General features: G+C 42.8%; 1 protein-coding gene across 1 annotated transcript in view; it reads left to right on the top strand.

Moving 5' to 3' along the window:
• LOC121008297 (E3 ubiquitin-protein ligase RNF213-like) overlaps window positions 1-23,760 on the top strand; it is a 253,825-nt gene extending 230,065 nt beyond the window's left edge. The window contains exons 46-58 of the mRNA XM_040440749.1: window positions 1,146-1,305; window positions 1,467-1,641; window positions 1,765-1,859; window positions 2,248-2,505; window positions 3,492-3,624; window positions 5,672-5,755; window positions 6,099-6,279; window positions 6,359-6,560; window positions 14,380-14,457; window positions 14,540-14,737; window positions 21,161-21,250; window positions 21,370-21,548; window positions 22,959-23,760. Of these exons, the coding sequence (XP_040296683.1) occupies window positions 1,146-1,305; window positions 1,467-1,641; window positions 1,765-1,859; window positions 2,248-2,505; window positions 3,492-3,624; window positions 5,672-5,755; window positions 6,099-6,279; window positions 6,359-6,560; window positions 14,380-14,457; window positions 14,540-14,737; window positions 21,161-21,250; window positions 21,370-21,548; window positions 22,959-23,103 (1,978 nt within the window). The 3' untranslated portion in view covers window positions 23,104-23,760. The remainder of the gene's footprint in view (window positions 1-1,145; window positions 1,306-1,466; window positions 1,642-1,764; window positions 1,860-2,247; window positions 2,506-3,491; window positions 3,625-5,671; window positions 5,756-6,098; window positions 6,280-6,358; window positions 6,561-14,379; window positions 14,458-14,539; window positions 14,738-21,160; window positions 21,251-21,369; window positions 21,549-22,958) is intronic.
• The last annotated feature ends 1,363 nt before the right edge of the window (window positions 23,761-25,123 follow it).

The following is a 25,123-nucleotide window of genomic DNA, read 5'->3' as shown; positions in this document are numbered from 1 at the left end:
TTTATTTTGTATATTTTTAGGGCAAAATGTTTATTGTGATGCATATAGAGAAAATACTAAAACAGACATGGAGTGGTGGCAGGTCCTCTTTAAGAATTATAACAGTGGAAATGTATCAGGACCTTTCCTAGAAAGTGATATTTTATAAATGGGTGGTACAGTATACAGATAAAGAAAAGCCCTTTCTGTATCTTGTATACTGTGTATGAGATTGCTGAGATGTTGGAAAATCTTTCTCAGATGGCTTGCCACCCTTGCCACCCAGGGTTTAGAACTCCAGAAAATCTGTTACTCAGGAGATTTTGTTTTAATGAGATAAAAGTGGTCCTATAGTTGCAATATGGAAGTAGTAGTAGCAGCAGCTGGTTTGGTGACATTGGACCAGTACTGATAGGAGTAGTAGTCCATTCAGTTACAACAGCATATGGTTCTCTGGTTCTGGTGATTGACTGGCTGCTCCAGCAGTGCAACACACACAACATGACAATGCGGTCCATCTTTATATGACTTGTAGGTGTTTGCAGAGCAGTAGTATAGAGACAAAGGCACTAATTGATTGTTGTGCTTTGACGTGCTGAATGCCCCCACCTTGGTGCCATGCTGGCAGTTACCATGTGGCAAGATTTTTAATATTTTACTGCAAATTGCTATGTTTTTTTGTGTGTGCGGCTTCTACAGGTGAAACAGGTTGAAAGAACTTGTAGATTTGAGGGGTGGGGGGGGAGAGGGCCAATTCACAGAAGTAGATTACAAGTGATTGTATTGTAAAAATGTGGTGATGAAGGCTCTTTAATAATTGAATGTTGTCTTATATTTATATTATATTGTATTTTTCAGTCTTATTCCTCTATGTAGTGTTGAGGCTCTGGGAAAGCATGGGTCACACTATTGCAGTGTCAGTTAAAGGGATGTGTTTCAATGCCACCAGTGATGAGAGTAGGCGTTATATATAGCGTTTGCATTTACACTTCATTTTCGGAGTGTTATAGTTCCCTGTGTCAGGATGAGTGGCTTCACATGAATTAATGAGCTTGCTTTACATGAGACTGAATAACATGTCTGCACAGCACCAAGTAATATGCTAAAATAAGTAATTCTATAGACTGGCTGGAGAAATGTTCATATGTACTTCTATATGTAAACAGGCAGGACGAGGACCGCACCCAGACTGGACATGTGTTAGGAGGTCCTGAACGGCAAGGAACAGTTATAGCTCCAGACAGAGATCTACCTACTCCTGCATTCATTTTGCTGAGGCTGCTGACACATCTATCAATGCTCCTGGGATCAGAAGAGGATTTACAGGTACAAATGTGCCAATGACATGGGTGCTAGCAGAGAATGGTTTAAATGTTGTAGGTCAGAAGAGCTTGGAAAGTATATTTTTGTTTGTGAAGGAGGCAGGTTATGTTCCAAAGACCTTACCGCATCATGTAGAAAGAATCCACTCTTCTCTTCTGTAACAGAGTCTAAGCCGCATTGTGAAGCCACCTGTTCCCGATGTTAGAAGTTTCCTTTTTCAACACATAGAAAAAGATCTAGAACATCTGAGGAACACTCTTGGAAAAAGTTCAGATGACACCACCATCATTGTACATCTTGTACTTTGTCAAATGCTGAATCCCGATCAGCGCGGACAGTGTAAGTTCACATTTTGATGTATGTTACCTTACAGTGTCCAGGGACATTTTTCACACATAAATGCATAACTTCTACAGCCCTAATTCTAAGTATCCATCAATGTCTTATATGATATACCATCAGGGCCTGTTCACTTTGATGAAGTGTGGTCAACAAAAGACATGAGAAACAGCTGGGAGAAACACTTTGCATCAATGGTCATTGGACCTGTGCTGAAGGTAAAAGCCTTTCTTAAATATGCTGCCAGTTTATGACTAAGAGCCCATTTACATGGCTGGATTCACAGGGCAATGACTGGGAATGAACCATTTGTTCCCAGTCATTGCCAGCTCTTTCAGCTGCATTTATATGCAGGAAATCCCTATGTATGGGGATGAATGATCACTACTACGATTGGTCATCCTCATCCAGATTCATTCTTTACACATCCCTGTTTGTCAGCAGCACACCGCTCTGTGTAAACTAAGATTTTACTTGCCGCATAAACGCTCCAAGTCACCCGACAAGCAAGCATATTGCTCGTTTATCGGGTAATCCATTACACATTTACTTTTGATGATTAGTAATAATTATAAGTAATAATGGTTATCTTTTTTGTACACACAGCGCCTAAATGAGGATCTGGTGGCTGTGAACAATTACATCAGAACAGATGAGCGAATAAGTTCAAACCCCATAGTAAGGATTGTGTATGGCGACCCGATGGCTAGTGGAGAAAAACTGGAACTGCCGTGGAACAGTCATGTTCATTGTTCCAAAATATGGAGCTGCAGAGAAAGGGTCTCCATAGAATATCTAATGCATATCGTTCAGCAGAAAGAAGGGAAGGATGCTCTGCCGTTATTATGGAAGTTCTTGGAGAAGGTAAGTTCATTCTGAAAGTACTGTAGGTCAGTCTTAGGGTGCTTTCACACAGTTGTTTTCTGGCATTTTTCTCCACTAGAAGCAAATTCATGTGTATTTTTCTTTTTTTTACAATAATTTTAGTTTCTGTATGAATAAAAGGTCACATAGGAGCTGCCATCTTTAGCTTTCAGATATTTACAAGTCTTATGAATATATCTAATTTTTTTTTTCTAATGTTTCCATGTCCTATCATGGCAGAACATACTTGTATTACGTTATTCTGTTTAACCCGGGGCTATATATTGTCCTTTATTAACTACTACAGGCTGAGAAAACCAAATTCCTAATGATGCCTACTGTCAGATGAAGATGGTAGGCCCACATCTCATTGCTTTATGATATAACAAATAAACATATTGTGCTTTAAGGAGCTTGTCTCACCATAGCCATCCGTGGTGTTATTGTCAATGGCCAGCCTATGGCTCAGCATGCCCGGTATGAAGTGGCACAAGACTTTCCTATTGCCACTGCCACCTTGTTCTAATGATAAGCCGCCAATGTCTATGATGAGAGGAGAATCTACAATTTTTAGGTTGAGAAACTAGCAAGCATTGGAAGATTTCATGATGTATGCACTAATGCACTCTTTCATCATGTTGCCTTTTGCTTATACAGGCCACGTCCCATATCTTAAAAAAAAAAAAAAGTTACCAGTCCAGTTTATTTGAATGGCACTGTGTTGTGATGCAATGAACCGGCGGGCGGCCACATGGGAAGGGGCCACAGTGTGTCACCAGTGCTGCAGCCCCTTCATGTGCCGGATCAGTGGTGGTCCCATAGGTCAGACTGTTAACTCAGAATGCCCCCATGGTTACTGGAAAATGGAGTTTTAAAATCTTTAATGGCAATAAAAAAAACTTAAACAACAATAAGTAAAGACCAAATTGCATTATTTGTTTCAGCATTGTATTCCTTCTGTTACATCTGCTTAATGTGTTTTATAGGAAACAGAACTAAAGATGGTGAAATTCCTGCCAGGAATCCTAAATCTTCAAAAAAGGCTGGTAAAAAGGTTCCAGAATTGCAGAGATATTACACATGAGACCATACAAGACTTTTTAAACTCCATACCCTCTGGTATGTTTCAGGCATGTGTATACATTGTATGTATAGTAAGACTGTTTGTCAGCATTTGTCTAAGTAGGCCCCATAAGCCTGCCCCATTAGAGATCAATTCTGCAGCATCTTTTATACACCTTGTTGTATTGTGACGTTCCTCTGTTATTCTTCCTGGAAATGTGGATCCAAGTATGGATAACTTCACAAATTGGTATTCATATTCTCCTTCTTAGTGGGGTATATCCCCAAGGGTTGTGTCAGTTTTTTGTGTAGTATTTTGAGCCAAAGCAAGAAGTGTATCCAGCAGGAAGGAGAAATAGGAATCCATCCATTCCCTTTCAACCCACTTCTTGCGTTGGGTCAAAAAAACGGCGTCAGAACCTGCCACAAAAAGCCTTAATACTCTGACACTGTCCAATCAGTGCTGACAGTGTCGTACTGTGTAGGAGCATACCCAATAGTGGTAGAGCCAAGTTGACACTTTATTCATACGTTTCCAGAAGGAATAACAGAGGAACAGAACAACACAGAGTTCTAAGAACAGGAACTAAGACACTGTCATGGTGAATGCAAAACCGACATACCAACAGTTCCTCTTTAACCCCTTAATGACCAGGCCTAAAAAAGGCTTTAATGACCAGCCAATTTCTTTTCAGATTTTTCCTCTCTAGATTTCAGCTGCCATATCTTTTCTTTATCTTTTTTACTGACATGGCTGTCTGAGGCCTTGTTCTATGCCGGAGAAATGTTATGATTTTTTTTTGGGAGGAGGGGGGGTTGTTCAGGGGTATACATTAATTACAATGACATTTTATATAATTTTGCTGTGAAAATATAGAAAAAAGGCAATTTTTGGTGTCATTTTTTTTATTTACTTTTTTTACCGCTCATGTTACACACAAAATAACCTGATAAATTCTTTGGCTTATTAGGGTCGTGTAGATACATAATATGTGTATATATTATTTTTTTTATTTAATTTGTGCACAGTAAAATATATTTTACACTAAATAATTACCATATTTTTGGGGGAGCTTCCCTTTTTTTTTTTTATAATTTTTTACATTTAAAAAGAAATCCCATTATAGCATTTATTTAGTAACTTTATTTTAGAATTATATTAGCATACTCCTGTATGCTAATGCATATGCTCTGTGTCTCTATGACACAGGCTGCTGTTGGGTTGACACTAGTGTAACAGTAACAGCAGAGGCTGCACAGACCGTTCTGGGGTCCTTCATAGGTCCTTCACAGGGCTAACTGCGGATCACTCCACCAGTCGCCAATTTACTGGAAAACCTGGGAATCCCCCTTTGATCATGCGCACGGTATGGACTGTGGCATGATGAAAGGGTTAACAGCTGGGATCGGAGCTGTTATATCCGGTTCTTAGCGCAGGAGCACTTCAGCAGCCCTTAGCCCCCCGCAACTGCAGGGACATGTTTAGACTAAGGACTTGCACTGTCCCCCATAAAAACACAGTGTGCGGCCATTAACATTAAGGGGTTAAAATATGTTTATGAACAGTTGTTAACTGGTTCCTGTATTTCTGCAGTCACCGTGAAGAGGATGGAGGGAACGCTTTCCTCACAAATACACCTAAGTAAGAGAGTGGACCTGACCTCATACTATCCTACCCTTACATAGGGCAGCAAAGTCTCATGAAAAATCCGCTTTAAAGGGGTCATCTCCTGAAGACAGCCCCTGTTCATATGCACAATTAGGGGCCCCCTTAACAATGGGATATCTGTTTTAAGCTGCTCATAAAATGGTTGTCAACCCAGTGCTTGTTTGGCTGACTGCATTTTTGTCCTGAAATGACAAGTACCTTCAGTAGGGTAAAGGGGCATAAGCCTCTGCCAGAACCCACTGGAAATGGCTGATCTCCTATGGGAACCAAGGATTAGGTATTGAAATATTGAAATTCAATCTGTTACTACTTCGCCCAACATCTCTCTTCAGAGTAGAGTTGGGAGATCCACGTTCACAGCAGCCCATATTGGTGATAGAGTTGGACATCAAATTAGTCATAATTGAAATGTCATTGCATTGTTTCATGATACAGATGGTGCTCAACATTTAATGAAAAAGTGGACAGAGGATTTTCTCTTAACGTGGAATCATTTGCGGCATTCCCTTCTTACTAATGGTGAGTGGTTTGAGACAAAATAAATCTATCTGTTTAATCTATATAGAATCCATTGAGTATAAAAATTCCCATTTTTTTAGTTGCCAATATTTATTAGGCTGCTTGAAGAGACTATCCAGTGCGTCATGTGGTTGCCTTACCCAGGATCTGGGCAGCATATGGACTGTGTCTTCTGCGCAGCCTGGACCCCCGGACAAGGCAGCCACTTATCTGTCATCACTACCCTATCACAGCAAGCATGTGAATAAGCAGAACCTAGAAATATAACAGAATATAAGCGCAGATGGATAATACTATTTAAAGTACTTTTCATAATGAAACAGTCTTTCTGGTCCGGTTTTAGGTGAAATAAAGCTGCCAAATGATGTGAGTGATCTCGTCCTTACTATGGATAGTAAACTCAGCTATCTTCTTCCACGTCGGCAAGGGGATGGCTTATGTGCAACTGCCCTGGTCAGCTACCTCATTACTCTGCACAACAGCTTTATATACGGCCTGGAAAAATACACCACCAGTAGTCAGAAGTAGGTTACATGTTCATTTTGTGTGCGTTATGACTGTGAGCGGAGGTCAGTCATCTCATTTTATAACCATTATGCTCAGGTATTCCATTAGGTGCTCGGAAATAACACATCTGCATGTCATCACCTATGAAATGGAAAAGGATTTGGTGCCTATAATCCTTTCCAATTGCCAATACACCCTGGAGAGTGGGAAAGAGACCTTGCAAGAATTTGATCTTCCAAAGATCCAGCATCAAATTGCCAGTCGATTTTTTCAAGGAAAACCTCTTCTCACCATGGCTGTAAGTTGCAGGATAAACATTTATGGGATCATTATCACACATTTTATTGTTTATAGGTGCAGCGCTAAACCTTTGATTTGTCTTTATGAATATGTCAAAGTTTTAATTCTTCTATTACATCCCTCAATTCTGCCTATTTATTTTATGTTCAGTAAGGAAAACTAAGCAGTTAACCAGGAACCCCACTGTTAAACCAGGCACAATGCCTTCCAGGGCTGTCTCAGCTGAATGTAATGATACTTTACACTTAGCGATCCATTGCTTCATTCTAGAGAAAAAGTACTTTTAATCCGTATGCAATTGACCAGTTAAGTGCGCTAGGGGTAGGCCCAAACCACTCTGAGCACCCATGCTCCTCCTGCTTCCTCTACCCAGACTCCCCCTCTGTCTTGAATGACAAGGTAAAATGACTGTGCAGGACCTGGCCCTGTCAATCAAGAAGGAGAGGGAGGGGTGGCCTGAGAGCGCATGGAGTAAGTCGCACCGCTCACAGCTCCTGCCGGCATCCTGATCATTAGAGTGGTAGCAACGTCTGATTCGATTATTTTACCTTACCTGGTGGGTGAGAGGAGACCGGAGAGTGCGGGGGTGACTCTGAGAGCTCAGACATGCCGAGAAAGTCCAGCAAGGGGCCGCGATCCGACAGGCCAGAGGTGAGCCAGCATGGCGCCGAGGAGGAAGAGGGGCCGGCCTTACAGTCAAAGCTGAGCCAGAGTGCGGCCGCAAAGCTAAGCAAGTTTGTCCGCGCAGATAGCGGTGTGGGCGACTGGGCAGAAGGAAAGGAGACAGATGCACATACCTCCTCTAAACAAGAGGACGGATCCCTTGATGGGGAGGCCCTGGATGCGGTGGATTGGCCGCCATTGACCCCTGCACGTCCAGCTAAAAGCGCGGTAGGCCCCAAAGCTGCGGCTAATGAAGAGCCCACTTTAAAAGATATTATGGCTGCTGTGGCCAGCTGTAACAGTACCCTGAAGGTGCTCTCTGTGCAAGTTGGTAGCCTGAGGTCAGATGTGTCTATAATTAGGCACGACTTACACAAGATCTCTGAGCGCACCTCTGAATTGGAGATGAGGGTGTCCACCATAGAGGATGATGTTCGGCCTCTGCAAATGGCGGCAAAAACAACCGCTAAGGACATAGCTGCTTTATATGCCAAAACAGATGATCTGGAGAACAGGTCCAGAAGGAACAACCTGCGGATTGTGGGAATGCCAGAAAAGACGGAGGGAGATAACGCTACAGAATTTGTGGAGAAATGGTTGCATCAGCTATTTCATGAGAAAGGTTTATCTTCCCTGTATGCGGTGGAGCGGGCGCACAGAGTCCCCATGCGGCCGCTTCCGCCAGGCAGACCTCCTCGTCCTATACTGGCGAAGATCCTGCATTTTAAAGACCGGGACACTATCCTGCGGCAATCAAGGGACAATGAGGAGATGGTCCAGAATGGGGTTAAAGTGTCCATATTTCCGGATTATTCCAATGAAGTGCAGCGGAGGAGAAGCAGATTTATGGACATAAAGAAAAGGCTGAGAGGTTTACAAGTCCAGTATGCTATGTTGTTTCCTGCTAAATTGCGTGTGGTGGCATTGGGATCCACCAGATTTTTTGAAGATCCGGAGGAGGCGGCGCAGTGGCTGGACGTCCACGAGCGGCAATTGAGAAGTGGGGCCCTGAACACTTGAAGGAGGCTAAGATATGGTTTCTTATGTTCACTTTATATTTGCATTTGCACTCTAAGGTTGCTATCAATGTTGCACCAGTTAAGAAGTGTATTATGTAATGCTACCACAAGGTAGATCCTGTGGAGGGAGTAGGTGGCTGAGGGAGAAATATGTTTTTCTCAGATGTGGGGAGGATTCTCTACCTGAGGGATGTTGTTATAATCGGTTATGATTATTATATGTTGGGGGGCAAGTTGCTCTCGGATTGCCCTGTTTTAATGTGTGAGGTGGATATCAAAGGGACAGTGTTCCCCAGTTATAGAAATCTGATTGGGAGAGGGAGGGAGGGGGGTGGGAGGGTGGGTAGCGAGTTGGGGGGAAGGGATATGGTCTTGAAATATGAGCTGAGGGAGTTGGAGTGGGGTGTGAGATCCAAGTATGGTCTGAAGTTCTACCATGTCACAGGTGATTAGAGTTTTAAGTTGGAATGTGAGAGGAATGGCAGATGCACGAAAGAGACAGTGTGTTTTTCAATACTTGGGGCGGTTTCAACCGGCTATATGTTGTCTTCAGGAAACGCATCTGATTGGAGAAAATCTACACTGGATGAGTAAAAATTGGGTGACATATGCGTTACATTCAACTCATTCTTCTCACTCTAGAGGGGTTAGTATGACTGTGCATAGTAGCATTAGGTATGAACATATGCAGGAATGTGTGGACGCTGATGGTAGGTATGTGTGTGTTGTGTGTAAGGTGGACGGAATACAGGTGGTGCTGGTGTCTGTGTACGTGCCCCCACCATTTGCATCCCCATTGATAAGAGAGATCATGGACTTTGTGGCGGACTTCCCTGGGTTGCCGTGGCTATTGGTTGGGGATTTTAATTGCACGCTGAATGACTCCCTAGATAGATTCCGGGTGGAAGGAGCGGGGGGTTTACCGGGGAGTGTGGCTCTCAGAAATATTATGGGTGAAATAGGTGTGCATGATGTATGGAGATTGCGTAACCCTGATAAGCGTGAATTCTCGTGTAGATCAGCCACGCACCATTCGCTATCGCGTATTGATCTGGCCCTTGTTAATGATATAATGCTGCCACTGGTTAGGGATGTTGTCTATCATCCTCGGTCGTTGTCTGACCACTCTCTGGTGCAGATTGACTTGTGCCTGGGGGTGCTCAGACAGGGACCGAGGCTGTGGAAATGTAACTCACATTGGCTAAATGTGTTGGGTGATCTGTCTGAGATCTCCCTTGAAATTAAGGAATTTTTTGCTATCAATACATGGACGGCCTCGGTACCGGGTGTCTGGGACGCCATGAAAGCATTCCTGAGGGGAGTCTTGATGAAAGGAATTAACAAACATAAATCTAGGTCCAGGGAGGCGGATGTTAAGGCGCATGTACTAGTGGCTGAAGCAGAGAGAGAGTTTGGTAGATCCCCCACTCTGATTAATAGTGAGGCGCTGGCGGTAGCTCAGGAGCAGCTGAGATGTCATTTAGTGCAGGCCGCAGAGAGAAAGAAGTTTTTATCGTCAGAGATCCTTTGAAGAAGGCGAGAAGGTGGGTCATCTGTTGTCGGTGGTTTCACAGGCTCAGAGAGGCTCCTCTTGTATTCAGGAACTAAGAGATGACATGGGGAATAGTAGCCAGGACACGAAAGGAATATTAGATATTCTAAAAAGCTTTTATGTATCTCTATATGCTTCCACCGGCTCTAGTTCTGAGGAGGCGCTGAATGATTTCCTAGTGGAGGCACAGTTAACTGTGCTGTCAGAGGAGGATAGAGAAAGGCTGGAGGAGCCGATTTCACTTGAGGAACTGGAAGCTGCGCTTGGGGGTATGGCGAATGGTAAGGCGCCTGGAGCTGATGGCCTCCCAGTAGAGGTATATAAAAAGCTGCAAGGGATATTACTTCCTGAATTACTTAGGGTGCTTGAGCACTCATTGGAGGCAGGTTCGTTACCACATTCGATGCAGGAAGCTATAATTGTGGTTATACCTAAACCTGGGAAGGATCCTAAAATACCGGATTCCTACAGACCAATTTCGCTCCTCACGGCTGATGTTAAGCTCCTGGCAAAGGTGTTGGCGAACAGGCTGTCCAAAGTGATTCTGACCATAGTACATCCGGACCAGACGGGTTTTATGCCTGGGAAATCGACGGCTATTAATCTCCGTAGGCTATATGCTAGTTTAAATATCCCGGCGGATAATTGTGGGGACAGGGCCTTGCTTGCTCTTGACGCCGCCAAGGCGTTTCATAGTGTGGAATGGAGTTACTTGTGGGGGGTCTTGAAGGCCATGGGTTTTGGAGCGCGGTTCATTCAGTGGGTAAAGGTCCTGTACTCTAGTCCTAAGGCGAGAATTAGAGCTAATGGAGGGTTGTCAGATTGTTTTGCTCTTGCCAGGGGCACCAGACAGGGATGCCCATTGTCGCCCTTATTGTTTGCTCTCGCAGTAGAGCCGCTTGCGGCGCATATCCGCTTATCAACAAATATAGAGGGGTTTAGATACGGTGGGCTGCACAATAAAGTGGCTATGTACGCTAATGATACTCTGCTTTTTATGGGCGATACTGGTGCGTCCCTGGATGCGGCCATGGCATTGATTGACAGATTTGGTGGCTTCTCTGGACTCCAGATTAATTGGCAAAAATCCTCTCTGATGCCAATTGATGGGCAGGCCCTGTCAGGCAGACAAGTAGATAGCCTGGTGCCTTGGGTGGATAAATTTAAATATCTGGGACTGTATATAACACCGAGACTATCGGATTTTGAAGACCTTAATCTGTCCCCATTGCTGGCTATTTTCAGGCTTAAAGTGAGGTCATGGTGTAGACTCTTTCTTTCGGTGGTAGGTAGAGTTAACCTTTTAAAAATGGTTATGATGCCCCAGTTGCTCTATGTACTGAATAATGCTCCCGTATGGATCCCCCTGGATAGATTCAAGAAAATTCATTCTATATTTAGGGATCTTACTTGGAAATATGGGCAGGCTAGGATTAAACTGGAGACATTGCAGTATCCTAAGTCGGAGAGGGGCCTGGCTGTCCCTAATGCATGGATTTATTTTCTGGCTTCCCAATGTCAGCATTTTAAGGGATGGATTGATTTACAAGCATCGGATATGACTGGGCAGATATTGCAGCATTGGCTGGGCAGTCGTGACCTCATGGGCATTCTGGAGGGCTCAGGAATGCATGCTGGGAGGGAAAAACTCCCTCTTATTGAACTTATAAAAAGAGTTTGGGCAAAGGTGAAGCAGCTAAGAGGTGTAGGTGGAATCAGTGAACTTTCCCCTATTGGAAAGAATCACCTGTTGCCCGAATTTTTTGCCATACCAGGACTTAGGAACTGGGAAACTTATGGAGTGACGAGAATTGGCCAATTAATTGAGGACAAGATATGTAAGTCATTTCAAAACCTGCAGCAGGAATTTAATATTCCTGGGGGGTGGTTCTATAAATATCTCCAAATGAGGCATGCCCTTGAGGTCACACTGCGGAAAGGATGTGTGATAGCTCAAATGGAGGTGGTTCATAAGCTTGTTCTCCCGACAGGGGGGGGGGGGGGGGGGGGGGGAAGGGGGCTGATATCACAGTTGTATGCTCTTTTACTGGACAAATTCCTAGAGGGGTTTCCACTTATAAGAATGAAAAAATGGGAGGCTGACGTGGGGGATATGTCTAAAGATATGTGGGAAGATATATTGGAAGGAGTCCCCAAGGTGTCCTTGAGTGAACAGGGCAAATTGTCCCAACTATTTATCATACATAGAGTGTACAAAACACTGGTGTTCCTAAAAAAGGTTGGAGTAAGAATTGATGACAAGTGTCCAAAGTGTATGGAAGATGTTGCGGATTTGTTACATATGCTGTGGTCTTGTCCAGTAATTGGTAATTATTGGGAGGATGTAAGAAATATGATTAATTTCAAAAAGACCCTAAGGTGTGTGTATTGGGGTATGTGTCTGAGATTGGAGGGACTGAGTCGGTCAAGGTAGCTGTGGGGAGGTTGCTATATGTGGCCAGGAAACTGGTGGCTATGAGGTGGATCCAGGGATGTCCGCCTACACTGAGTGAGTTTGAACGGAAGGTGCATGACATGCTGATACTTGAAAAAGGGGTGTATGTGAAGAGAGGGTGTCCTCAGAAGTTTAATAAAATGTGGAGTGATTGGTTATCTCACACTCACGTGGTTATATAGGCTCGTGAAGGTCAAGACTAGTTGTCAGGGAGGGGGGGGGGGGGGTAGGGTAGGGTGGGGGGAGGGGTTTTTGGGGGGGTTAAGACATATGTAATTCTTTGTCTAAAATATTTGTTTGAACATGTGTACATGCAATGTATAGATACTTGATAAAACTGTGTGTTGGTATTTCTACGGTTACTGTTGTATACTGATTCCACATGGTGGATAAAGCAAGAAAAAAACAACGTATTGTTTTTTTTTTTGTATTACTCTGTATTTATTGATTCAATAAAAACGATTTGATTTTAAAAAAAAAGGAGAGGGAGGATCTAGCAGAGGAAGCAGAAGTGACTTGTGCCTGACCTTGGTGCGTTTAACTGCTTTTGGATTGAAAGTACTGTTTCTCCAGAATGAAGCAGTGGACCACCAAGTGAAAGGTATCATCACAATGAGCTGAACTAGCCCTAAGAGGCATTGTGCCTGGTTTAACAATGAATTTCCTGGTGACAGATTCTATTTCAAGCTATTTTATTGTTGCATTTATGATTTATACTTATTAGAAGTCAGGGTTTGTATCACTGTCACTTTAGGATCCCTCAAATTTCCAATGTGTGATTTCAGTCTTCACCCCCCACTCACAATTACAGTCAGAATACAAGCAGTATCAGCAAAGAAACTACTTTTAGACTTTAAAGACATCAATATTCACTTAAGACTTTGTTGACATTGTGTTTGGTCAGAGGTAGACATCAGGAGTACATACAGTTGTATACTTTAGCCATTGGCCACAATGCAGAAGAAAAAGTATACCATGCAATATACATTTTTTGAGGTGACCAACAGTATAGAAAAATGAAGTCTACTGCACTTTTCTACACAGTAAAAAAATCAGGTGCATACCATCTCAATGGAGGCCAAAAGGACACTCTTGAGGCCACCATCAGGCGAGTGGAACCTATGACTTCTTTAAATGTCATTATTCACAGTAGGCACAGCACGCAGGACACATGAGAGCCATCACTAGACTGCCGTAACACTCCTTGCCTCAAAGGGTGGTGGTTCTTCCACACTGGAAGCAAGGATTGTACTGATGGAAATGACCATCAGATCGTCAGCAACACAACTTTTCAAATCAAAAATCAATGGTTTGAATAGTCGTTGCATATTTAAGGGTCATTGGCTTAGAATAATGACTGGACCCTGCCATCTATATAAAGCTGATAGTCCATGCTCTGGTGTTGGTGAATAGCAGCTATGTTTTCCCTGTGAAATATATGCGGGTTAAGATTTCAGATGTATATTGTGATACTGATCAATCTCAGGACAATGGCGATTGAGCTGTGTCACCTGCTGCTGGTGATGCCGGTTGAGCTGCTTAGAGTTTCTCCACTTTTGAAAGTTGGAATGGTCCCTTAAAAATAACCTGATCAGAACATGTCAACCTGCTGGAATCCCCAGCAATCCACTTAAATCAGTAGAGAAACCTGGCAGTAAGTGTTCTATTCCTCTCTAGCGCCATCACAGGGGAAATTAATGCAAGACAGGAAAGGTCCTCCAGAGAAAGAAACACTCTTTGTAACCATTCTCCTCTCTGGCCAAAAGAGGAGCACCCTGAACAGGGGAACCCAACTCTAATAAAGCAGTTGTATGGAAAAATTAAAAACAAATAAAGGCAGACGGCAGTGTGTTAAAAAAAATAAAGTAAAACCTTAGTCCCCTCTTAAAATGCAAGATTTCACGTTTCATTTTAACTAATCATGATGCTATTAAGTCATAGGAACCACCATTACTGTAGTATAAAGTGTGTGGATCTTGTGGTCCCAAAACCCAGGATTAAAATAACACCAAGGAATTTTGTCTATTAGATTTTGATACTGTTTGCCACATGAATTGGTATATTTTATTAATGTTATGCAAATAAAATATTTGCCAGAACTGTGTCTTATTTGCTGTTGATATTGTAGGGTCTTCCAACAATGATATCTTCCCAAGATCGGAACTACGAAAACCTATTCATGGATATCAGGAAAAAGCTTGGACAGGTATGGTATTATGCAAGATAAAACGCAACAATGAAAATCAAGAAATAAATGTCCTCTGAAAATAATATATCTGTCTTCTTAGATTCCATTACCAAACTCAACTATAGATTTTATAAGCAAAGACCTGAATACGTTCAGTGATGTCTGTGAGGCCATAAACCTTGTTGATGTCATGTTGGGATTCCTGTCAATGTCCGGAGGAGATCCAGAACTTCCTATTACAAAGTACATTGAGGATATCTTACAAATGAAAGACCAGAACAGCATCCATGTCCTTGAGGTAAGTTGTGTGATACATATAAATACTACTTGTGTCATCCTACCCCCAGTGGGATATACCTACACATCTGGCTCCAGTGATGACCCACAACCATACTTGTAATTCTGGAATTGCTTGGCGCAAGACCAAAGGCAGAAAGGTAGTTTTGAGATAGGATCCAATGCACAGAGGCTGCCCTGTGTTTGTTAAGATACTGTATATATTCTGTTAATTGCTAGCACTGCATATGTGCATACATAGCAGCATCAAGTGGCAGCAGGGGCATCACTAGGGTCTTAAAGGGGTTCTCTATGAATAATTAAAAATGGCCAATAGCAACCTGTCCAAGAATGTGAGTATGACTGGTTTCCTTCACTTGCAGAGCTGCCTGGGGGGTGGGGACTCACTACACTGCTCAATAATAGATGTAATGATGTGATTCTGCCTATGATGTACCATCATAGCTGAGCAGCCTGACAGGTAACTCACCAATATGTAGTGTATGCGAGTGCCAGAGCGTAATATGTAGTGAGCTCTGCAAGTGTGAGGCAACCAGTCCTGCTGACATTCTAGGACAGGTTGCTAGGGGCCACTTAAAATTATTCACAGTGAACCCCTTTAAAAGGTCAGAGACACAGACATATAACAAAGAAAACCTTTATAACAGGATAGGCTGCGATACACTAGCTTAGCAGTAAACAGTTCCTAGTTATTACATTAACAGCAGAGACCCGGGGCGAATGTATGCGATCAGCCATAAGGGTGATCTCTTACATTTAAAGGGGTTATCCAATATCATAAACTGCCCCCCATGTGCCGGGCCCGTCATAGGGAATATACTTACCTTGCTCTCCTGCTCCCTGCGCCGCCCCTGGTCCCCTCACCACCGCTGCTGCCGAAGCAGCAGCGGCACTGCTGGGACCAGGTGTCACGGTCCCTCCCATGACAGATGTCAGAAGATCAAAGAGACTGGCTACACATGAAGGAATCTCAGCCTCTTTGGTACTTGCTTCAGTTGTTGTTATTGCTCATGACCACACCCCTTGTTTCAGGTGTAGCCTAGTGGTCATCACACCTCCCCTATATAGTCTGACCTCACCCTTCTGACTATGTTTGATAGCATTATTTGGGTTTTGTAAGAGCTGGTTTGTTGTCCTCTCTGGATTTCGTGCTCATCCATCTCTACAGAAGTTAAGTGTCTCGCTCCTTTGTGTTTTGTTGTCCCTCCCCGTGTCTGCTGCAACTAGGCCTCAGGAAGATGCTGATTCCTTCAACTGGGAAGGAACGGGTCATCTCAAGCCCAGCCAATATCTATAGTGATCCTTAGAGTCCCAAGGGTCTCAGGTTCCGGTGTATGGGCATTCCTACTTTTGGGGTGTGCCCATACAGATAGGAGACAGGGCAAGGAGTAGGGTTATTTAGGAGGTGACCCTTCCCCTTTTTCCTAGTGTTGAGGTCTAGTGTCTTTTTCCTTCTCTCCTGTTGTCCGTGTGGTGTTCCCTCCCTTACCTCACCCGTGACACCAGGAGCAGCTTGGGGAGCAGGAGAAGTATATTCCCTGTGAAGGGCCCGGCACATGGAGGTGCAGTTTATGATATTGGATAACCCCTTTAAACCCTCATATGCCATGGTCAAATGTGACCATGTGAGCCACACACTCCCGCACTCGTAACAGCGTTCCCTGGCTGAGATCGGGGAATCTGTAATATTCCACTGAGGGCACGGAGCCTCAAGCAGACTTCTATACCCATCACAGGTATGTACCAATACAGGCCAGAAGGTGGTAGCACTGTATTGGTATATAGTGAATGGTGTGTTCTGTGATGGATATATACCCATTACGGAACATAATTGGCAATCTAATGAATGACTGTCAGTAATAGTCACCTAGGGTAAATAAATAAAAATAAATTAAATACAAAAAAATCTAATATAAAAGTGAAATCACACCCTTTTCCCCAAAATAAAAATAAACAATAAAAAAAATGATATGCCTTCCTGCGCAAGAGAAACTATACAGGTGTGGTATCACTGTAATCGTACTAACCTGGAGAATGAAGGTAACAGGTCAATTTTACAGCATAGGGAAGTCTGTAAAAAAAAAAAAAACTGTTTTTTCTTATTCCACACCATTTGGAATTTTTTTCCAGCTCCCCACTACATCATATGCAATAATAAATAGTGCCATTATAAAATAACCCTCATAAGGCTATGTAAATGGGAAAATTAAATAAGTTGTGGCTCTGGGAAGGCGGGAGTGAAAAATGAAAATGGAAAATCGCATGGTCCTCTAAGGGTTAAAGATGTTTTCCGGGATTACTGTGATTTCAAACATATGCTTATCCTTACCCATTTTCACCAAGTAAAAAAATTGTTTACATCCTGTATACGGCACTTCCTGTTGCTTATCCAACCAAACCCATGATGCACTTCTCCTTTCTCTGCCACACCTCCAGCACAATGCACGGTTAGTTTATAGACCCTTCCACCCAGCTATTTACATAGGCACTCCCCGACCACTGCCCCTGTTGCTTTGACACGCCCATGGACATAACATCACAGGAAAAAAGAAGGAGCTGCATGGACATGGTCATGTGACCACAGGCGAGAATGGAGGACAGGGACAATAAATGTAAAAGAAATACATGTGGTCGTAAACCGACCTTTGTGATGTGATGGGGTGTCCTAATTTGTCTGAAATTGAGTGAGCCGGCTCGAGGTCAAAACATAAAGACACAGCAACCTGTGTTTCTCATAATGGCCTCTTTATTGTAATGAGCAGTGCACTTATTTATACACAGACCGACACAATAGAAACTGTCCTATTGTACGCAAGCTTTGGGTTTCTATGTTTGGTTTCAGATAAGAAAAATAATGATCAGCATAGGGGGAGTAGGGGCCCATTGTGGAATTAGTACTCTTGCCTTCCGAAGGCTAAATCCCCCTCTTGTGTAAGCACAGGTTAAACATGGATACAAGATGAATATGTATACAAAATGGACGCCTTTATGCTTTCCCTCACATACATTACAAGATGACAGCTACCTTCATGAATAATTATTTTAAAGGATGTTGATGCAAGGCAGAATACCCCTGTGAAGGGTTTCTGTCACCACAATTATCCCTATTAAACAGGCTGACATTATACATCTGCAAATGTGGTGTGGTGCGGTAATTGTGGTGACAGAAACCCTTTAAAGAATGAAAATCGGTTATGTGGGGTCTGAAACCTGTATCTATAGTAGACCTGCACCAAATAATTTGCTCTGTCATAAAAAAAAACGAATCCATATAAGTGAATACAGTCAAGTCATATCCATTCACAGATGACACCTTCTCTGAATAGATATAGTTGAATGCAGCCGTTGCCCAGGGACGCCTGATGCTAGCAATACCACCATCTCCTAAGCTGGAAAAATCAAAACCGGTACTTATAAATGATACCTCATAAGCTGGGTTAACATAAGCATGAGGGATCTATGCATATTAATGTTATCCAAACCTCATTATCACTGGTGAGCAGGCTCGAACTGGCCCACATGGGAACAGGTAAATCCCCTGGTAGGCCCCTGCACAAAGTCGGCCCCCATTCCCCCACCCCCTGCACAATTGGCACATGGCAAAGTAGAGCGACTGCACTATATACAAATAGGCAGCTTCCAGCATCTCAGCCAGCCAATGTCTCCAGATAAAGAACTAGGCGGATTGTCTAACAAACTACCTCATTTATTTTTTTAGACACATATCATGGCTAAGACAAAATGAGGCAGTATCCTCTTTCTTCTTGAAGTTGCTTCAGGGACCCCCATAATCAATATTGACATAATCAATCAGGACATATAAACAGGAGCGGACTGGGAATGTAACGTGGCCCTGCTTTGCACTTCCTGCCTTGTGACATTATTGTGCTCTCAGCCGGTAATCAAGCTAGTCCTTCCTGCTCTGCTGCGAATACTGACCCTCATCTTGTGCATCGACCACAAGCTTCCTCCTGACTACGGTATTTGCCTACTTCTCTAACACTGACTCTCATCTTGTACATCAACCACTGGCTTCCTCCTGACTATGGTATTTGCCTACTCCTCTAATAATGACGCTTATCTTGTGCATCAATCACTGGCTTCCTCCTGACTACGGTATTTGCCTACTCCTCTAATAATGACGCTTATCTTGTGCATCAACCATTGGCTTCGTCCTGACTACGGTATTTGCCGACTTCTCTAATACTGACCCTCATCTTGTGCATCGACCACTGGCTTCCTCCTGACTACGGTATTTGCCTACTCCTCTAATACTGACGCTCATCTTGTGTATCGACCACTGGCTTCCTCCTGACTACGGTATTTGCCTACTCCTCTAATGCTGACGCTCATCTTGTGCATCGACCACTGGCTTCCTCCTGACTACCTTTTCAGCCTTGCAATTACCCCAAGTAGTTGCAATAATAGACTCCGAACCACACCGGACATTTACACTAAATTTTCACTGCTTTATTGTTAAGGATTTACTGGCACCATTCAGGTAAAAAAATCTTTGCAGCTTGTAGAGCTCCATGACTTTAGCAAAAAGCTGCATATTTATTTCATTGCCAAGTGTGAACTAGGCCTGCACGATATATCGCCAAAGCAATCACATCGCGATAATCGACGATTGCGATATGGCGATTTGGCCGACCCAAAAATGCTGCAATTACCTACAATGATACACGGCCGCCGCAATGCCACTGTCATCGGTAGTACTGGGAAGAAAAGACAACCAAAGGGAACAACAACAAAACTACAGACTAGGCCCCAAGCCTAGGGAATAAAGAGGTCACCTCCTAGCAAACCCTGACTCTCTCCCTAAGCTGCTAACCACATGTGCAAGTCTCAAAGGTAGAAATACACATGCATGAGAACCTAAGACTGCTGACACACTGCACCAAACCCTCAGCTTAGGGAACAGGGAAAGAGGCAACCAGCTCTTTCCAACCTGAAGGAGCCAGTGTCTCCCTGAGGCCTAGTCAGGACAGACACAACAAGAAAAGGGAAAGGACTTCGCTTGAGAAGCAACAGGAACAGGAGAATCATCACACAAGCAGGGCACTCCTCAGAAGAACTATTAGCCGCAGGGAAACCAGTGAAAGGCGGAACATATAAAGGGGCCACCTGACTGATAATGAGCAACACCTGCGAAGGGGTGGAAACCTGTCAGCAACAATGAAAACAATAGAGATCTGTCAGATCGACTCCTGAGTCTTTCGTCTATCTGAACTTCTAAGATCTCTCCCAGAGTCGGCGGTGACAGCCGCACAGAGAGGTTGGCGGGTGTATCAACAGAGGAAGGAGGGGCTGGTGGCTGGCATCTGGATTAGGAATGACAGCGGGGACCGGTGCAGTCCCTGTATTCTAATGCACCGGCCCCGCTCACTGTTGTATAATCGTATCTAACCTGTAGGCATTGTTAAGATATAATAATCATGTGTAATCCAGCTGTATTACTTACAACTAAGTTCTGTAGCAGAGAGGAGGCAGGCCGGGAGGGCGGGTGGGCGACGTGTCACTCACTACGTCAGGTGCCCGCGCCGCCTGCTTCATTCATAAAGTGCCCCTGTATTGGGGGTCATTCACACTGCTGGGACACTGTTATGGGGGGGATCTGTGGATGGCACATAGCATAAGATGCTATATATGTGTCATCCACAGATCCCCCCCATAGCAGTGTCATCCACAGATGCCCCCATCACAGTGCCATCCACAGATCCCCCCCATAACAGTGCGTCATCCACAGACCACCATTAGTTCAAAACCCACCAAAAGCACACCTTTTGGTTCACATTTTTTTTTCTCCTATTTTCCTTCTCAAAAACCTAGGTGTGTCTTATGGGCAGGTGCGTCTTATAGGGTGAAAAATACAGTATATTACCTTATATTGCTGCTGCTGACTATGGTGTTCTTTAAAAAGTTCCTGTTTGTTCAGTGTTCGGAAAATCTTATTTTAATGAACACATGTTCTCATATCTATTCTATTTTATTTATCTGTTCTGTGCAGTGCTATTAAGAAAATGGCAAGTTTTATATTTTGTACTTTTGCAGTAATGCAAATATGTTATTTACTTTAGTAAAAGATGTTTTATTTTGAAAAACACTGCATTTCATTTCTTGAGTTGAGCATAACTACATTTCAGCATTATCAGTAATTTGTGTGTGCTTTTGCCTTGAAAATCCAAGCAAATAGACCTCTAGCACAATTCCCTTAAAATATTGCATCGCATATCGTTATCGCAATTTTTAGGGCCCTAATCGCAATCACACAAAATTCCCATATCGTGCAGCCCTAGCTGAACCTTTTTGAGCATGTGATAGGTGGAGATGTTCTTTTAATGATTGTATTGTTGGAAGCAAAATGTAATTCTAATATAAAAAAGCAAAGTATCTTGCATGTAATCTTCTGTATTGTTTGCAGGCATTGAAGCGCTGTTTTCTGAAGAACACCATTGCACTCTGGCAGTTACTCACCGCTCTGAAGTCTGCACATCTTCTACACCTTAAAAGAGTAAGATGTAACTTTGTGCTAAGATTGTGTTGAAGTGTTCATTACACTAGCAGATTTTGTTCCTTAGTGCATCCTAATGAATGTAGGAGACTCAATCATCCTTACTGCTGTATTTTTAGGACCCATTTGTTGATGTTGACCAAGCTTATAAGATGGAAGTGGGAAAGGAAGGGCGGCAACAACTCAATATCTTCCTGGAGCAAAATGGAACAAATGTCTTTTTGTTTGAATTGCATGAGATGATCACCATAAAACTAAGGAAGCCGCACAGCGCGGATCATTTCAAACCTGCCTGGCCGTAAGTAACATTACAAAGGCTTTTCTGGGTTCATAATAATGATGGCCAAGAAAAGGCCATCAATATGAATTTGGTGGGGGTCCAACTCTTGGCGGTATTCATAAGAGCACTGCAACGTTTGTACTGTTTACTTCGGTCTATACACTAGAACATTGTATACTTAGTAGCAGCTGTCCTGTGTATTGCAGCCTCTCATTCAAGTGAATTTTGAGGTGGAATTTTGGCATAAAAAGTTGCAGTTTTGGTGCACATGATATTTGGATTAAAATTTGCGATCTTTCACTCCTTTTGAAATATGTTGAAAAGAGAGGGTGGGGTTTAGCGGAGGGGGGCATGTTAAGAAGTTTCTGTCAGCTAGAAAATGGTGCAGATAGTGGCACAAACCTACAACTTAGGGGGCTAGAGTTATCATTTTTTCTGGCGTAAAAGTGACAAATTGCATGTCACTTGCTCAAACATTTTAGCGCAACAGGTGTTTTTCTCCTCCGGCTTCACCACTTTCCAGGAAAAGGGGGTGTGGCCAGCTGTGTAGAAGAACACTGAAATCTACGCCAATTTAGGCACACAGACTGACAGATGCTAATTTAAATTAAGTGCAGTGTCCAGCACCACACCTGGTTATCATAGCCCGGAATACTCCACCCCGCTATGATGAATCTCACCCAGGGAGTTTCCAAATGGAAAGGAATTCCTTTTTTATTTTTTTTGCCAGAGGTGTACATAAGAACTATTCGCTGATGTGTACCTCCAATGACAGGCTGCAAAATATGCTGCAGAATAGATATACCGTAGCCTGGGCCTCCCATGGACTTCCATTGTAAAAAATCTTTTAAAAATGCATATAAGTATATTGAGCGGGAGACTTATTTTAAAGTATCCCTCTGTACAGTAAGGCGAAGCAGGGTACGTGTTCTTATACAGTGAAGAAAAATGAAGGCGCAACAACACCTAGCACATGGACATTTTTGGGTATATGTTGAATGCATGGAGCCTTTTAAATTTGTTCTGCTTATGTGCCAGGACCTTTACCGTTGCATACATCGAATGTATTCAAATAACGCATGCAAATACGGTAAAGTGAAGTGTGTATGGAAAGTCTAACTTCAGAAAAACGCTTGCAAGCGGCTCCAAATGTTAAAAACATTCTAATAAATTAAACTTTTTGGGAAGGAAAGCAGCAGGAGAGCCCAGTGATTGTAATGAATCTAAAAGGTGATCCCAAGTAACATTAAAAAAAAAAATTGCGGTACTCACTAGTCGGCCATCTCTCTGGAATTTAACCAGGAAATATATTAGATTTCTTAGCACTTAGAGGGACTTGCAGCTGTTTTTAGGGGAAGAATGTGCTGTTTCTTTGTTCAATCTGACTGTTGGAGCCCTAATTAAACTGTCTGAAATTCTTGATTGCAGCCTAAGAGACGTACTCGGACCTCTTCTTGATGAAAAAGATGTCTCTTTCCCTGAAATGGAAGAACGCTTTCCGGAGCAGATTGCACTTTGTCACTGCATCGATGCCTGGAAGATTACTGCCTCTAAGAAATGGGATCGTCTGTGAAGTTATGCTGCCGAAAAGTATTTTGCTTCCCTGGATTCAGAGACTTTAGAGTGTGTTTACATGGTTGATACCGCATCAGAACTGCACGGGAAAAAGCGTAAGGGTACCAGGCCGTGCCCACCTGTGGCATCCAATGGTTGCATAATGTAGCAGTAAAGTAGTGCAGCCATTGGCTGCAGCAGGTGGGCGTGTCACGCAGTTCTTTGATGCACTTACGATGTTTACATAATAAATAAGCAAACCTTAACTGCTCCGTGTGAACATACCCTAACGCTGCACACTTAGGGTTTTATACTTTTTTATTATTATTGAGTATACACTTACATATTCATTACAAATAGGGATCAATCATTTTGCAACAGAGTTTCTGATTTGCCATAGAGATAACTATAACTGCTGTACATGTTAATTATCATACTATGGCGTGTGCTGCACATGATCAGTGCCTTACAGAGAAAAGAAGCACAGCCCATACTTCAGCCTTGAACATTTCATGGTATGAGTCTACATAAGGTAACTTGGCTGATACTTAGTTTGTAGGCATCACATCTTCTCCATTCATAGCAATCACTGCTTTCAAAGCTTTGCTGGCCAGTCTTGGAAACAGACATTGAGATGTTTCTAATCCACTGTTACAGATGTGGCCTAAAATATATAGTTATTTTCTGAGCTATGAAACTGCACTACCATAAGTCCAGCACAATGCTGAATTTAGCTTTAGTCTTGAACAGAAAGCAAAACATGCAAGAAATGAATAGTAAATAAAGTTACGAGACGTTATATGTATATTTTGTCTACCTATGATACTGGATTGCTCAGGTATAACATTCTTGAAGCAGCTTGTTAAATCTGCACTCAGAAACATTTATAATTTACATGGGACCAAAACAATTTAGGTGAAAATCTCAAAATACAGACCAGAAGCTCAGATCAGGCTGTTCAGATGAGACCATACTATACAACATAGACACCATGCGATATACAGACATAGGGCCAGATTTATCATTAGCTCAAGTCAAAATAATGGAGTGAAAAAGTCTCAAATTTTTGCGCAATCGCTAAAAACAAAAAAAAAAAATGGTGCTATGCTCGCCAGTTTTCTGAAAGTGGGCGTGTTTTCTTAAGTAAATGAACCTCAAGACAGATTTACTATTGTGACAATTTAAAAAAGTCACAAAAAAAGTTGTACAAAAAATTTGACTTTTTTGTAAAGACGTGCGACTTTTGTAAAGCCGCTTACTGAAGGATAAACTGCTGCCGTCAAGCCACATTTATCACCGTATTAAAGGACCATTAATAAATTTGACTTAGCCAAAAGTGACTTTGGACATATGTAAAAGTGAAGTAAGATGTAAGTGTAATGATAAATCTGGACCATATCAGACCATAATTCAAGCACAGCAAGAATAAGTGCCATAGGGACCAAAATACTGTTCATTTTTCTTTCTTATCTGAGGAGTGCACATCTTCAAATGATGTAGCCATATAGTCTTAAATAATCAGACTTCTGAAAGGCTGTATGCTTGAGAGCTTTACTTTCCTGTGTCCATTTCAAGCTTTACCTCCCTCCAGAAGATTGCATTGGCCTATACAAGCCAACTACCTCAGCAGGAGGATACAAGTTTACCCCGCATTGTTAAACCCTAACTAATTTACAGACAGTCCTGGTTTACGTCATTTTGTGAGACTATTGCAATCTGAAAATGTCTTTGCTTCCATTAAAATCGCATTAAAAGTGATGTGTTGTGCATTTTATATCTCAGAATGAAATTCATTTGTATTCACAAGTGTATTCTGGCCGTGGATTCTAAAGTCATATTGTGTACAATTAAAGCCTCATGCAGACGTCCGTGGAACACTGTCCGTGAGATACCGGACTGGCATTGCAGGAGCGCGCGTCGTCATAGCAACCAATGACGCCGTGCGCTCCTGCAATGCCAGTCCGTGTTCCACGGACGTCTGCATGAGGCTTAAGAGGTACTGAGCTCTTCCACATACACAACCTGCCATCTAGTCCTGC

The sequence above is a fragment of the Bufo bufo genome, chromosome 1 (assembly GCF_905171765.1).
Source record: "Bufo bufo chromosome 1, aBufBuf1.1, whole genome shotgun sequence".
NCBI classification, from domain to species: domain Eukaryota; kingdom Metazoa; phylum Chordata; class Amphibia; order Anura; family Bufonidae; genus Bufo; species Bufo bufo.
Note: the sequence above shows the minus strand (reverse complement) of the source record. Positions and strands in the feature narration are given on the sequence as shown.